General features: G+C 35.9%; 1 protein-coding gene across 5 annotated transcripts in view; it reads right to left on the reverse strand.

Annotated features, from left to right (window-relative positions):
• Positions 1-17,669, reverse strand: part of HS3ST5 (heparan sulfate-glucosamine 3-sulfotransferase 5) — a 204,727-nt gene that overhangs the window by 6,486 nt on the left and 180,572 nt on the right. For all 5 annotated transcript variants that reach the window (XM_081944614.1, XM_081944610.1, XM_081944613.1 and 2 more), the window contains one exon: positions 2,709-2,847. In XM_081944614.1, the coding sequence (XP_081800740.1) occupies positions 2,709-2,815 (107 nt within the window). In that variant the 5' untranslated portion in view covers positions 2,816-2,847. The remainder of the gene's footprint in view (positions 1-2,708; positions 2,848-17,669) is intronic.

Consider the following 17,669-nt stretch of genomic DNA (forward strand, 5'->3'; position numbering starts at 1 on the left):
AATCCCTCAATAATTTATTGTGTCAGCAGTCGTGAGGACCCCAGCTGATGGGTGAGCTAGTGAGGTGCCTCTACTATTGTTAACATGGCTTTATCCACTTTTTACTTCAGTTCAGATTTTTTTTTACAGTTTTAGATGTTTTATTTGTTAACAATCACAATACTGAACTTTAGTATTTATTGATTGTTTTCACATTTAAACTACCCAGGGTCACTTATTTTGTAAGATGGATGACTATGTAACTTAGATAAGTAAACTAATAAATAAATGCTTTTTTTAAAAAATGTTGAGGCTGCCTAATGACTCTGGGCAGCAGCTTATAAATATATATATTTTAAAATGTGCATTTAAGAAGAAGATGGTTGACCAAAAGAACAAACCTTCCTTGGTGCTCTTTGAGTGGAAATATTTCATTAGCCAACTATGTAATATGATCATCAATGTTACCTACTTGGCTAATGAAAGTTATGCACCAAAGCATCAAGGACTCCATAGTTCACGCTGAGCTACATATATTGACTTCTACAGGACACAATAAAAAGCTAAAAGGGAAACAAAAGGACCAGAACTCATCCCAAAAGTGCTTTTTCAAGAGGCAACTGGACTTTATTGTTTTTCTTTGAAGATGTTTTGCTTCTTATCTAAGAAGCTTCAAAAGCTGAAGAAGCTTCTTGGATGAGAAGCAAAATGTTCTCAAAGAAAATCCAGCTGCCTCTTGAAAAACAACTTTGGGACAACTATGATTTGGATGACTGAGAATCTCCATAGACCAGAAGTCATCTTCTCCAGTGACCTACACCCAGGAATTAATGCTAGACAAACAATCAAGCCAAAAATAAAAAATGTTAATTCAGGAAGCACCAAGGAGAAAACCACAGCCCCACCAACACTGGCAGGGCAAACTACTGAATATAAACAGGGAGCAAACACACACTAGCACTGATGATGTAACCTGATCAGGCAATAAAATGTTTGCAAGCAAACAACTAATCTTAAAAAAAAACCAATAGCTCCATAATTCAACTCCTAACTTAGAACAAACACTGGATGTTACAAGAGACAAAACTAAACTAATTGGAAGGGGCTACACAACTATCTTAACCAGTATGCCTGTTGTCCTAATATATATAAAGTGCTGGAGATACAGACATGTCTTATTCATTTTGTTTAATAAACCTTATGCATGGCTTGCAAACTGCATAGGCTGTGGGGTAATATATTTAGCATATGGGAAATATCAGGTAAATCTACACTTGCTAGACACAATGCAGTCCTGACAGCTAGATTGCTAGTTCATTCTGTTCAACACTTGTTTGCCTATCCTTGGTGCAATATGAGGGGCAAACTAGCTTTATACTGTGGGATAATGAAGCTCATATGCTGGGACCCACAAAATGATTTGGTGACACAGGTATAAAGATTGAGATAAAATTAAGCTGCTCTACATGTATCCATTGTCCAAATGGAAATCCATCTGGAACTTATATATGCTAACTAGCATTCCATAAGGAAGAAAGATACATCCTAAATGTACTAAATAAGTATAAATTGGCTTGGCTTCATTTTGTTTTGTTTTTTCAACCAGTAACTTGAATTTTTATACAACTCATATGAATTTGGCATTAATGCAACTGGATCTAAGAAATAATGTACCTATAACTGACCAAATCAAGTACATGCAATGTTTATGTTTGCTCCTTTACCATCTAAATACAGTCTCAGCCTGGAATGCTATTTTTGAATGGAGGTTTTACAATACTATACATAATTTTAATTAGCATGTTAGGATACTAATTGCCTCCAAATGGATTTCAGAAAGCAACTTTGATACATAAATATTTTATCAAATAGACTTTCTTTCTTTTAATTCTGCCATTTCTTGGAGCAACTTAACTGTCATAAAACAGAAAAAAGGATTTGGTAATTGAGTCTTAGTTCCATATTCTCTATGAAATTGAAAGTAAGTTGTTTCCTGTAATTCAAAGTCAACAATGTTGGGCATTAACAGGAATAATAAACAGAACTGGCCCTAGTTTTATATCCCACAATTGCCCTGAAAAATAATCATTTCTAGCAACATCTTTTCATTCACAACATCCGTCTCAAGGGGGATTAAAAAAAAAACACCTAAAAGCTAATTAACAGAGTTTAAAATATGCTTTATATCCTTCAGCAATCTTTCTAGTGTAAGAAGATCCAAGATCTGACAAACAAACTTTGCAGGCTTGTGCACAAGTTTAATTACCACCGTACCATCTTAATTGCTCACCCATAAATATCAGAAAAGAAAATGTACAAGATGCTGTTTATTGAAACTTGAAGTTAGCCTGCTACTGCACACAAAAGCTGACCTACTGTGGTGACATATTTACTGTATGGCACTTTACATTCCTTCTGAAAACAAATGCCAGTGCACATAGAATATAAATGGACATGGACCAAGGTACTGGGCTTCAGCAAGCTAACAATGCTCCTTCAGTTTTCCCGTGCCTTCCCCTGTCTTTATACAGAAGGAAACTAACAATAAAAATCAATACTACAGCAGATTGTCTTTTTAAATGCTAGCAGTGAGACAAAGAGCTAGAAACCTATTCAATTATATTCAAAGCTTAAGAGGAAATTGAAGTGGGTGGGGGGGAGGTGGGGAAAGCACCTACAGCCATTTATAATTATTGATGTCACTGGGACATGCTAATTTAGTGACTTACCTATCCAAGCTCCCAACTCTGGCAACTAGATAGAGAAGGCTTCCAATAGCAAGGCTGCCTAGCACTAGGAGCTTCTGTCTCAGCAACACCTGCTGTTTGAATAGCATGGCCCTCCATCAATCTTCAGGACTTCTTCAGTCTGCAGACACCAAAAATACATAAAAGCATTCCTGAGCAAGAGGCAACACACAGAGAAACATTTATGAACAGGCAGTCAAACAGTTTCTGTTTTTATATGGCATCAAACTAAGAATGTACCAAATTCTATGAATCCTGTAATTAATGGATAATGTGCCAGATTTTTACCGCTTCTAAATTTAAGCTTGCATAAAGTCCTTGGTAGGGTTTCTGTAAGGTCAGCAGACACATCAGTTTCACCTCTTCTGTTAAGATTTTTTCGAGCAAACAATTCCACCTGCATTTTTCTGGCATCAACATATTAAAGGAAGGCAGATAAGAGACACAGAAATATGTAAATATTTTGCTTTATAGCTTTTGTTTCAGTGGGAACAAATTAGGTGTTTTGATGATAAATTGCTTGTATGTGGGTCAGGTCAAATTATTACAATGTGGGACTGATGGGATGAATTAAAATCCAGTATGGATAAGCAAAAACTCCTGTACCACAAGGCTTTTACTTGTCACTGTTTTATTCATATACCGTTTTCCCCAGCAAGAGTTATTTCTACTGCCAAAGTCTCATTTACCAGAGCTTGGTTTAACATCCCTCCAAACCATCCATGATGTCCTTCCATTCTCCTTTGTCGCTTACTTACATACTAATTTACTTGTGAGTCACTTGTAATCAATGTGCCTGTCACTGTAACATCTGGTTTGGCCCTTAGCTAGCTGGCTATAACATGTCCTTTGAGTCTGGGCAACTCAAAAGAATAATTTTAAACGGGGAGATAGCATTGGATTAAACAGTGTTAAAAGGTTGGGATAGACAACTTGGTAAGATTAAGTATTATGTGAGATGATATAAATATTACAAGCAAATACATTTGTGTTTGGTGGGCCAAGAGGTAGCACAAACATGCCTTAACAACAGAATGGACAGTTATTCTCCATTGTGTAACATGTCTTTATATGCCTGATTGTCTGCATAGACTGGAGATAATGATTTTGGGAGGTCCTGAAGTTGATAGGTGGTCATTTCAGGTAATTGGATCACTCAAATTTTTAAATTCCTGCTTCTAATGAACATGTAGATTAACAGAGTTGGAAAGGACCTTGTAGGTTATCTAGTCCAACCCCACCTAGATGTGAATGAGTTCTAAATAGAATGGTTGATTTAATTCTATTATGACATTTTAAACAGCAGAGCTACATCTGCAACCATTATTTTTATTTAAAATGTAGTTTTCTTTTGTTTTCATAATCAGTTCTGACTCAGGAAAGGGTTCCATTGTAATAAAACAAAGGCAATCTTCAGAGATTCACAGATTAAAACATTTAGCTTGATTCCCCCCTCCCCCCTAAATTAAGCAAAGATGAAAATCCAAGTGGAAAAGATTTAAGGCATTTACAAACATATACAATATGCTTTAATCAAAGCATGGATCTCAGATTTTCAAGTGCTATATAGGTCTGAGGTTTAACCATAAAATAAGTTCCATTTCCATTTCCATTTCATGTATTATGATTAAAATGGAGATTAAAATGGCAAAAAGAGAAAAAAATACTTTCAGAGGTGACAAAGTATGGTAGATTGAATGATAAGAAGAGAATCATAGTCAGTTCTGTCAGATTCTAAGTAGATCTCCCTTGGAGTCTGTTTCCTGTTCTGGTCCACCTCAAAGGGTTTATAGCAAGGGTGAAATTCTTGCAGTTTTCCCCAGTGGGACAATTGTTATTGGTTATGCGAACTAGTAGTAAAAAAAAAAAAAAACTTCTGAGGATCGTGCGGCCCCCCTGTGAGCTACGTGATCCTTGGAAGTCCTTGGAAGTCCAAAAATTGGAAAAAAGAGCTTCCAATGATTGCATGGCTCACAGCTAAGCAACACGATCGTCAGAATCTTTTTTCTTCTTCACTTTTTAAAGCATTTTTTCCCCGCCGGTTCGGGCAAATAGGCAGGAAAAAAAAACGCTTTAAAAAGTGAAAAAAAGTTGGCTACGCCCACTCAGTGACATGACACCACATCAAGCCACGCCCATAGAACCGGTGCCCAAATAAAATAGATTTCACCACTGGTTGATAGCAATCTTATAAGAATCATTATGTTGCTTCTTCTCTCCCTCTTATAACCCAGTGAATCAGGAAGGAGTCACTATAAATCTCTTAATATTCTCTCAGTATATAAGGAATGCTACTCTCCTCTTTGTTTGCATAATGGTTTCTGAATGTTTGCTTCAAAGCCATCTCCTTGACTCTCTAAAGAAAACAAAAGAGTATAATTGGTCCATCAGTGGTAATAAAACAGGTCAAGTCTTTTAATTGTCTAGGCATAATGTAATAAACGATTACTTCATAGTAATGGAAACTTGGAACCAATTTCCAAGTGAAGACGGTGGGTCAAACATCAGTAACTGAGTTTAAACATGCTTGGGATACAGGCATGTCTATCATCTGACCAAAAATAAAAAAATAAGAATAACAATTAAAATAATAATTAATAAATACATAAATTAAAAAGAAAACAAAAACAAAAATACAAAGGGCAGATTTGATATACCACTGGGTCTTTTTCTGCCATCAGTTTTCCATGTTTCTATAATGTTTTGTGAATCTGGGAGATAAGAATTCCACTTAACTTATCAATTGTATTTCAGGTGCTTGGTAACTAGCTCACATTTACAACTGATTGCAACATTCTGTGGCCACATGACCATGATTTTTGACATTGCATATGCTGGATTCACAATATATGGTTCACTTAATGACCACACACTTTGATTTATAAACAGTGACTTTACAAACATCATGAAAATAATTGTAAAATCGAGACAGATCACATGCCTCAATTTATGAGCAAAATTCTGGACTCCATTGTAATCATAAGTCAAGGACTATCTGTAACAATAGTTAATTTTCACTCATCGTGCAAATCAAATCTCAGAGATAAACTGACTGTTTATCTGACTTTTCATAGGAAGTCGTGCAATCTACAATGAAGCTAGCAAGACCATAAAAGAGCCTGACCATTTAGAAAGGCTGTCAAAAACAAGTTCTTTCTCTGGATTTTTGTCTTGGACCCTGATTGGATGATGGTGTCATTTTATTTAGGATCACCTTTTATTATTATTTACCAGTGTGTGCAGTGTGATTTTGTATTCTTGCCATTATGTTTTGCTGAATTTTCTGAAAGCCACCCAGAGTATTTTGGTTGAATTGGCAACCATATAAATGTTATAAATAAATTAATACTTTTACAGGGAGCATATAAGCTAACCTCAATCTGCCTTTCTGAAAGCATTTACCTAGCAGAGAAAATAAGTATACACCTCACTTTTCCTCTCCGATTGCTGGACTAATATTATTCATTCAATAACTAAATTTTGCCCTGAGGCTATGAAAATTTGATCTCAGCTCATATCTGATATATGGTTTTGCTTACAAAACCCATTACAACCCATTCTAATTCTGTTCCCTGTGTATCAAAAATAAATGTATTTTTTATTATGCAAGTATATCTAAATGTGCCCTCAGTTGTCAACCTTTTTCTTTACTCTGTTTTATGACAACTAACAAACAATTTTATTTGGTCTCAGCCAGATGATGCATTTTAAATGCATCTCTCGCATTTTCTATTTGATTATCTTTTCTATTTTTCTTAGTTTATGACCAAGTGTCTTATATTTTCCTATTACATTGACTGGCCATTAACCATAATAAGCAAGAAACTAACGATTTAGCCATTCTACAGAATAACTTTCCACGGCTTTCTTTAAAAGGGCTGCTGACCGAACGTGCAGAGGGAGCACAACACAGGGTCTTAATGTTTCATAAGCATACATTTCTACCCATAGTTCTGTACTGCATATTTCTCCTCAAGAAGCATTAATTTAAGAATCTCCTTTTTGTAGGGCACCTGAACATGAACTATTCTGCACCAGCAAAAGCTGGGAACTTTGTGCTCTGGCAACATTGACTGAGTTCATCCACTAAGCTCATTTGTTTCTAGCCAGTCAGCTACAAAAATGAACTCTTTCTTTCTTTTTTCTTTTTGGCAAGGTGAACGTCAGAAGAGATTGCGGGCAACCCGTTTCCCTATTAGAGGGAACTCTGGCTCACCCCTGCTCCTGAGAATCAGCTGGCTCAGCACGGCCATCGAGTAGCAGGAACGAAATAGGTAAGAAAGCTTTTTTTTTTGTTTGCAAGAGGATTTGTGGTTTTTCATTTCCTTTTCACACACTCCTTTTCTGGGGCATGGTATAAGGGAGAATTTTTATTATTTCAGCCAAGTGAGTGTGCCCCGGCAGGCTGAAAAAAAGGATACATTCTCTTAGAACTCGACTCCTCTTCTTTCCCACTCCTAGCCACTGTTATAGCATTGCCTGATTACAAAATTGATGATACGATATCGTGTTGTGACATCCCTCATTTTTAATACAGGAGGAATGAAGGCTTAGAGCCTGGCACCTTCCTCCCTGTGAAATTGCAGCTGTTTTGCAAACTGCCAAATAAACACAGCATGCAAGGAAAATAAGAGATGAAAGGACAAAGATACGGCTTGCGTTTTATTTAATTTGCTTTTCGGTTTGAAGGATAGACGAGGAGATTTTGTTGTTGATCCGGGAGTAGAAGCACTGAATGGCTGGCTTATTTGCAGGCCCTACTTGTTAACGGGAGAGAGACAAATAGCTGGTGCATTCTGTGATCAACATTCTGTGATTGGCAAGTCTGCTTCACATGGTTTTGGAAGGACTGGGAGTGGAAATTACATGTCCTCTTAGTGTGCTATTTCTCAAAGCAAACTCCACTAGTGGCATGGGCATTTCCCCCCCCCCCCTAATATTCCCCAACATATTTATTAGAAGTAAGTTTGAGGCCCGGCTGAAATTTACCATGGAACCCCCCTCCCCCTTTACAGGATTTATAATGCAGAGGAATCCTATCTTAGGAACAATGTTGTACGTCACTCTAGTGCTAATACCATGAGGCACATAAACATCCCATTAGGTGAGGTCCTGTTGGCCTATCAGGCCCAAGGCCAGAGATTACACAGTGAAGTCCAATCGAGTCCAATTCTTTGTCTGCTTTATACCGAATGGACAGAATCTTGCCAAACTAAAGCTATAACCTTCTCACTTACAAAATATGGCATGCGAGATTCAAGTGTGACTACCCTAAATCTCTTCCCCTTTCCTCCTTATCCAGCTTGGGACTATGTCGTTTTCTTAACTTGGGACTTTCTCAAACTGCAGCCATAAGCAGTTTACAATTGGGCTAAAATAAATAAAATAAATAAAACAACATATAGACTTAAAACCAGAAATATTTTTGTTGGGCATCTTACCGGAAAAGTATAATAAGAGAAATACATATGTGATTTTACATGTGTTAACTGCATCTAGAATTGTATTTGCACAACAATGGAAAAGTGAAGAGATTCCTACATATTAAAATGTAATTGAAAAAATATTAGAATGAGCAGAAATAGATAGACTAACGCTTAAAAGTTAAGGAAAAGAATATTTTTTAACATGGGATTCATTTTATCAATGGTTAGCCAATAAAAACAGAATTTAGAAATATGGAAATATAAGAAAAGGGCTAATGCTATGCGTAAGAATTGTTAAAATGGATACGCAAATATTATTACTATTATATGATTAATATCAACGTGGTGAATATTATTGTAAACATTATGGTTATTATTTCCTAAAATTATTTGTACCTAGACAACACACTGTTCACTTACAAATGGAATTTTTATATGCAATAAAATAAAATATTTTTTTAAAAAAAGAAAAAAAATCCGCAACAAAAATAAAGCAATACTAAGAATATAACATATCAAGAGTAACAAAATCATTATCCTAAATAGTCACAAAAGGCTCAGCTTCCCAATGCTCAAGGAAAAATCCAGGTCTTCCCTAGTTTTGATTCGACAATGTAGGAGCCCAACTATGGGATTTCTTGTCTTAATTAGAGTGATTTAATTCTTGCCTTAATTAGAGCTTAATTTAGCCCATTCAGTGAATGAATTAAAATTGTCCATTCACAGAGCACAGAGAAATTTGCTTCACAACATGGAGTAGTTATTGCCTGAAATATTCTCTCATTAAAAACAAAATAGCAGTCTTTCTGTAGGCAACTGTGTCTTTAAGAAGCTGGGCAGATGATGGTTTTCCAGGGACCCTACCCTACTGGGTGGGATGTGGACTTTTTTTAAGGGCCTATGGTTGTTTCTATAGTGTTTAGAAATAAAGGTTGTTTCTGTGTAGGAATATCATCTGTAGAATCTGAGGAACTGCAGTATATCCTAAGGCTAGGTAGACTAGAAGGTCCATCTCTGACTGGAGTGAGTTGTACTATAGTTCATTGAACACACAAATATTCCTTGGAGTATTGCTGAGCCCTGGAGCCAATTTCACCTCTTCCCCAAAACCCAAAAGGAAGATTCATGGTCTTTGAATGAATATTCCTGTATCCTAAGTGAATCATAAGAATCTCTCTACTGTATTTCATTTGGGTGTTCTTATCAACTATTTTAGAGGGAAGCATGATAGATTCAAAGGTATATCAAAAACAAGAGTTATGGCCAAGAGAAAAGCAAGAACTCTTTGCATCTCACCAACTGTTATATTAATAAAATTGTGTCTTATAGTATTGTAAACACTTCATTATAATGATTCGATAATGGTGCAAGAAAATTAGATGAACCCTAGACAGTGGCAAAAATATTCAGAAATTCAAAACCTGTTTGCACCATAGTGGTCATCCAGATTTTTGCAGCCTAGAGTTAGCCGTATATCCAGAAGAAAGATAATGTAATTTTTTCTTAAGGCTTTTGTATTTGAGGGCCAGTAGTCAGGGTATCCAAAGTAGGGCTGCTGCTTGTAGTCAATGCAATACTACATATATAAAATTATAATTCAATTGTGTTTAGTATCATCTGCTTTAGCAGTAAGTGGCGCTGGCAAATGAAATATCATTTGTAACATAGAAGATGAAAGATATGTCAACATTTATATTCATATTGGGCTAAAATGCTGTAATCTTAGCCTGATTTGAGTGCAAATATTGTCACAACTTATCTGACCTTCCTGCCTAGAAATTAACATGTCCCACTGAATCAGGCAGTTAGATAGCTTCAGATTAATTAAAATCTGAGAGCTATTTCAATTCCATTTTCTCTTATAGGAGAATAGCATTAAAGAAAAACAAACGAACAAACCTGCTGCATTCAGGAAGATTTGAAAACTACAATGTATATTAAAATCACTCAGGAGGAAGGTAACAATAAAATCATTCATGCTAGAAATGTGTTTTAATATTACATTATAGTTGCAGCAATAACAGAGAATTCCTGCTACTGTTTTGCCAGTACACATATAGCACATAATACAATGGAGGGAAAATAGTTCTAATGGTGCATATTACTTTGAAAAGGAGGGTTTTTTCCAAGCATTAATAAACTCACTGCAGCCACTGAAATATAAATTACTGTATTTTCTGATAAGAGGAACATTACATGAAATAACTGCTAATGACGAAAAGCTGAAGACACAAACTAGAAGTCCATGCAACTGATACCACAATAGAAAAGAAAAACTGATCTTAGAACAACTAGTTTATATTAAAATAAAAATCAGAGTACACAGAAAGGGATTCTCAAGCTTTAGAGTGAATTTCATCTGTGCAATTTTTTTCCTGATTTCATGGAGACAATCTGTGAAGGCTTGTTCAACAGAAGGACTCATATACAGGTGAAACTCGAAAAATTAGAATATTGTGCAAAAGTTCATTTATTTCAGTAATGCAACTTAAAAGGTGAAACTAAAATATTAGATAGATTCATTACATGCAAAACAAGATAGTTCAAGCCGTGATTTGTCATAATTGTGATGATTATGGCTTACAGGTCATGAAAACCCCAAATCCACAATCTCAGAAAATTAGAATATTACATGCAATCAATAAAACAAGGATTGTACATGGAACAATATCAGACCTCTGAAAAGTATAAGCATGCATATGTACTCAGTACTTGGTTTGGGCCCCTTTTGCAGCAATTACTGCCTCAATGCGACGTGGCATGGAAGCTATCAGCCTGTGGCACTGCTCAGGTATTATGGAAGGCTAGGATGCTTCAATAGCGGCCTTCAGCTCTTCTGCATTGTTCGGTCTCATGTCTCTCATCTTTCTCTTGGCAATGCCCCATAGATTCTCTATGGAGTTCAGGTCAGGCGAGTTTGCTGGCCAATCAAGCACAGTAATCCCACGGTCATTGAACCAGATTTTGGTGCTTTTGGCAGTGTGGGCAGGTGCCAAGTCCTGCTGGAAAATGAAGTCAGCATCCCCATAAAGCTCACCTGAGGAAGGAAACATGAAGTGCTCCAAAATCTCCTGGTAGATGGCTGCATTGACCCTGGACTTAATGAAGCATAGTGGACCAACACCAGCAGATGACATGGCTCCCCAAATCAACACAGACTGTGGAAACTTCATACTGGACTTTAAGCATCTTGCAGTGTGTGCCTCTCCATTCTTCCTCCATACTCTGGGTTCTTGGTTTCCAAATGAGATGCAAAAATTGCTCTCATCAGAAAAGAGGACTTTGGACCACTGAGCAACAGACCAGGTCTGTTTTTCTTTAGTCCAGGTAAGATGCTTCTGACGTTGTTTGTTGTTCAGGACTGGCTTGACAAGAGGAATATAACATTTGAAGCCCATGTCCAGGATCTGTCTGTGTGTGGTGGCTCTTGATTCATTGATTCCAGCCTCAGTCCACTCTAAAAGTTCCCAACACTTTTGAATGGCCTTTTCCTGACAATCCTGTCCAGGATGCGTTCATCCCTGCTGCTTGTGCACCTTTTTCTTCCACACTTTCCCCTTCCACATAACTTTCTATTAATGTGCTTTGATACAGCACTTTGGGAACATCCAACTTCTTTTGCAATTACCTTTTGAGGCTTTCCCTCCTTATGGAGGGTGTCAATGATGGTTTTCTGAATAACTGTCAGGTCAGCAGTATTTCCCATGATTGTGATTCCTACTGAACCAGACGGAGATACCATTTAAAGGCTCAGGAACCCTTTGCAGGTGTTATGGCTTAATTAGCTGATTAGAGTGGGACACTTTGAGCCTAGAATATTGCACCTTTTCACAATATTCTAATTTTCTGAGATTGTGGATTTGGGGTTTTCATGAGCTCTAAGCCATAATCATCACAATTATGACAAATCACGGCTTCCACTATCTTGCTTTGCATGTAATGAGTCTATCTCATGTATTAGTTTCATCTTTTAAGTTGCATTACTGAAATAAATGAACTTTTGCACGATATTCTATTTTTTTGAGTTTCACCTGTATATGTGTCAGTTCTACAGAGCCTGACTTTGGCTTTGTACCATTATGTATCTTAGAAGTATAAGCATATCAGGTAATGAGGAGGAAACTGAATTATAAGAGAGGTTAGATAATTTAATCACAAAGGTGTTTTTCTAGAATTACAAGCATATTTTTTTTTTCAAAACCTCAGCAGACAAATGTTTATGGGTAACCTTTCAAATAGAGTATTGACTAATTATCTAAATTCAAATGAACCAAATTCTAGTGCTTAATCTTGGGTTAATGAATTTTTAAGGAACATTGACTAAACTGCTCTTAATTCCTTTCTTTTCCTTAAATTTGGATTTGCTCCTTAGAGAACTTGAGGAATAAAATATGAAAATGAAATTCATTTTAATAGTACTAGGATAGAGTTTTAGCAAATCCTAGTACAAGGCAAGTAGAGGCTAAAGAGCAACATATTTATTTGTTCATCATTCATTTATAGTATTTATATACTATCTTTCAACAACTGCAGTTAACTGTATTATTCAATATTTATTATTTTTTTAAAGGCAACCCTTCCCTTACATTAAGCAAAAATTCTTTTTACTATTAATTTCTAAAGACAAATGACAGAACTCTTTTTTCCAAAATGCCAATAGAGGGAGTCACTTTTAACTGTGAAAGAAAAACTCTTCACAGTTGAGATGTGGTATCAGAGAAACAAAATGGCTTGAGATGGATTTGAAATAATTCCACAAAAATAGAATAAAGTTGCTAGAACTCTAATCCACGGTGAACAATGTAAACTACTGAAATAGTTAATTCTTCAAGCAAGTGAGCTGTAGTCAGCTTTGTCCTTGTAAATTTTTTTAAAATTTGAAATTTGGGTTACTTTTTTTTAACAATGCATTTTTGGAATGCAGACTACAATAGCCAGGATGTATTCTTTTTTATTGGAGTTTTGCTTGTGTTCTTGTTTTCTTTTTCATTATTTTTTTTAGAACACTACTGTTCAAAATAATTTGCATGTTATTTGTAAGCAATTTGAAAACGTCATATAGGGAGGGCTATTGTTTTCAAGGTCCTCTTATCAATGATGGCAAGAAGAGAAAGAGTACCAGTTGTAATTAAATGTGTAGGTGTAAAAGAATTACAAACAATACATAAGGTAGCAAGAGATACCTTGCTACCTAAACCCTGAATGAATTTTTTATATCTTGGGGGAAAACACTTTGGACTTTGGACTCCAAGATCCCTTTCAACTCTGTCATTCTGTTATACTTATTCTGTTAAAAGAAACAAGTAAATGCAAAAAAAATCCCTTTATGCTACTTCCCTAATTTGGAAAGCCATACTTTGGCTTCACTGGATGGTAATTATCATCTTTACAAATAAGTATCCTTAGATCACTGATAGTTCTAATAGATGACTTGATAAGGTAATTATCACCGAGTCCCTTTGGGGAGAGGGGGCGGTATAAAAGTCTAAATAAAAGTAAAGTAAAGGTGATAGATAAGATGGAATGACCTGTTTAAAAAAATGTCTTATACATTTGGCAAATTAATCAAAACAAAGAGACCATAACCAGAGATATGTTGTCTATAAGCCAGTGGTAAAATTCCATTTTTTTTACTACCGGTTCTTTGGGTGTGGCTTGGTGGGCATGGTAGGCAGGACTGCAAAATCCCCATTCCCACCCCACTCTGGGGCCAACCAGAGGTGATATTTGCTGGTTCTCCGAACTACTCAAAATTTCCACTATCGGTTTTCCAGAACGTGTCAGAACCTGCTGAATTTCACCCCTGCTGTAACCTTTAACATCTCCTGCCTTTGACACTTATACTGGACTCCTAGTGTGCAAAGAACTCTATACGGAATACAGAACTTGGAAATCTTCTTGTTCAACCCCCTGCCCAAGCAAAAGATCCTAAAACCATTCTGACCAAGTTGTTACTCCAGATATTGCAAATTAAACTTGCTGCAATAATTTAAATTTAACTGCAGTCAAAAGTACATTTTCATATAATCTTATTACAAATATTTTAAAAAATATTCACTTCCTATTCCTTACAAAGGGCTAAATACTGAATTTTAGTATATTAACTTCTAAAATATATTTTAATGCAGAAAAATTAGTTAATCAATACTATTGTAACAAAAACTTCAAAGGGAAAATCAGTATTCTGTTCTGCCCATTTCTTCATTTTTAAAGAGATAAAAATATTTGTACAAATAAAGTAGTTTAAATTGAAAGAAATAATCTCATTTCCTCCTCCTCCTCCTCCTCCTCCTCATCATCATCATCATCATCATCATCATGATTTTCCTGCAACTGCAGGGCCCATTTCTTTCAGATTAATTGAGTGTCAATCCATTGATTATGATTAGCTTGTCACTCTTTCATATTTTCCTTTTTTTGCAGTTAATAAAGAGTGCAAGTTTATTCATTATTATATTGTCTTCTGTAATGAGCTGAAGGACAGAAAGGGGGAGTAGTGAGCTCCCTCCCATATTTGGGCATACCAGGGGTTGTAACACAAATACATACCTATTTCCCTGGCTCAGCTGATAAGGAGGAGAGCCTGTGGCTTAGTGGCTAATACATCTGCCTAATATGTAATACAGCCCAGGTTCCAATCCCAGTAAGGGTATGGCTAGCTGATGAGAGCTAAATAGCTTGAAATAGATCTATACTATTCTCCCTTTATTTATCAGCACAAATACAACACACACACAAACATGTGTGTGTGTGTGTGTGTGTGTGTGTGTGTGTTGTATTTGTACTGATAAATAAATAAAGGGAGACTAGTATAGATCTATTTCAAGCTATTTAGCTCTCATCAGCTAGCCATACCCTTACTGGGATTGGAACCTGGGCTGTATTATATCTTAGGCAGGAGTCTTAGCCACTAAGCCACAGGCTCGCCTCCTTATCAATTGAGCCAGGGAAATAGGTATGTATTTGTGTTACAACCCCTGGTATGCCTAAATATGGGAGGAAGGTCACTACTCCCTCTTTCTGTCCTTCGGCTCATCACAGAAGACCATGCAGGCAGAAAACCATATTTTTATTTTTAATGTTGCCTTTTTATATTTGTGTTGTATTTGTACTGATAAATAAATAAAGGGAGACTAGTATAGATCTATTTCGAGCTAATTAGCTCTCATCAGCTAGCCATACCCTTACTGGGATTTGAACCTGGGCTGTATTATATCTTAGGCAGGAGTCTTAGCCACTAAGCCACAGGCTATATATATATTCATCCTATGAATTCCACATTTTGAAATGGGATCTTCCTCTCTGTTTCTCATTCAGCTTTTGATGTTATGCATACATTATTAAGGATAGAACCCCATTCTTAGATTAGCTTGAACTCTCCTATGGTACCATATTGGAAGAATTATGCTCATTTTGCATTTTAATTACCAAATTTGGCAGAAACACAGTTAATCCTGCCGCTTTTAGCTCTCTCATTTAGGAATGTTCATGATTGAGATAAGAACAGAACAGTATTGTGATCCAGAATTGTAATGGTTTTTTAAATCTAGAAATTTCAGTGGAATATGTAAGAAGAGGTTTATATAAGAAAGAGGTCTTTTTTTCCCTTTAAAGGTAGAATAAAAGGCTCTCTTCTTTCATACACAGTGTAAAACTGTCATTATAGCCCATTTTATTCATATCTTGTGCTACCATAAGTAGTCCCTGCTAACAGAAGACATTTTACTTCAACATCTCCATTTTGAATATTCTGGCCCCAGCAAAATGCAAATGGGCCTATTTCAATGGATTTGCTTAACAAGTACAAAGATTTATCTAGACATTTCTTTTCGAAGAAATGTAAAATACAGGGTGTATCAAAAGTCAGGACCCATAGGCGTAATTATATAAATTATGTTAAAATTTCAAACTGGTTAATATTTCTTTAAACACTTCTTCCTTGTATGACACCTGAACAGGTACATCAAATAAATGTGCAATAATATTTCTCTGAAAAAAATAAAATAAAGAAAATAAATTGGTTTATAAACCTGACTTTTGATATACCTTGTAAATTTAGAAAATCTGCTTCTGTTTTTTATTGACTTCCTCTTTTGCCATTCCTGTAGTTTTCATTTTTCTTCTTCTGTACTGTGTCCTGCTCACTAACACAGAAGTGAGTACTAGCTACCAAAAAGACTCTGAAGATTATTTTTCCCACACACAAATAATAGTCTTTGTATCAAGGGAGTTTCATTCCAGTTCACAGTTCACAACTGTGCTCATTCATCTTACAGTAGCTTTCTTTTGGAGAAGAGGATACATTAATTGCTTCTTTTATCTCCGAAGGTCCTAAAATAAGGCTCATCTCTAAGGGAGTGAAAGATGGTTTAGAACGTGAAGGATGGGATCATCTGTGATTGATCTTGGCTTAAATACCTCAAAAGCAGACCTTGGAACTGAACCGAGCACAGCAACTGTCTAACACTAGGCCAAGTATTGGTAGCTATTACTTATTTCAGGAAGACATTTTCTTTTGCTTCAACATCCACATCAAGGCCTTTTAAGGTAGTTAAGAGTTTCCTGAGTTTTGTGACAATCAAAAGGTTGAACCAATGCATTTTTTACCAGTTTGACAGTTTCTGGTGGTGGTACAGCCTTCTTTTTTTTTGCCACGGTTCTGTGTTTTATGGCAGGGGGTGCCATTCACTATCAGTTGCTCAGTTATGCAGGTCATAAGACAAGTGGTGGGCTAGGATATTATGCTGAAGTTCTCTTAGTGTTTTTGTCATATGTAGCCTCCCATATTTCCATACATTGAAGTGATAAGGTTCCAAAATTTTAATTTTGCCATTTTAAAAAACCTTACAGAGTCCCAGGGAGAACCCCCCTTTTATGAATTTCCAATATCTGTCTGTCTGTCTGTCTGTCTGTCTGTCTGTCTATCATCTATCTATCTATCTATCTATCTATCTATCTATCTATCTATCTATCTATCTATCTATCTATCATCTATCTATCTATCTATCTATCTATCTATCTATCTATCATCTATCTATCTATCTATCTATCTATCTATCTATCTATCTATCTATCTATCTATCATCTCATCATTCCCTCACTAGAAGAAAATCCACAATTATGTTATTCTACAAACATCCTTGCCTTATTCCTTGCTAAATGTTGAACCAAAATTCTTTTAATGCATTTTTATACCATCATTCAGTTCTCTTATCGTATTCAGCAGTCAATTTCCAGCTTCATAGTCAGGCAAAACATTCCATAATTCAATTCTACCATATTATACTCTAAATTAACAAATCTCCAGTACTTTTTCTTTCACATAATCATTCTTCTTCATGATAGGTAAACGAACAAAAATATGATATGCACACTCCCTTTTTGGCATTAAGCTGTACTGAATTTAACAGATTTTCCCATTATCAGCTTCTGAAGCTTTTCTATCAGGACACACACACACACCCAGGACGCACTAAAAAAACCTAAACACCCCAGTAGTTTTGTAAAGGTGAATAAG

The sequence above is a fragment of the Natrix helvetica genome (assembly GCF_964273705.1).
Source record: "Natrix helvetica genome assembly, chromosome: 2".
NCBI classification, from domain to species: Eukaryota; Metazoa; Chordata; class Lepidosauria; order Squamata; family Natricidae; genus Natrix; species Natrix helvetica.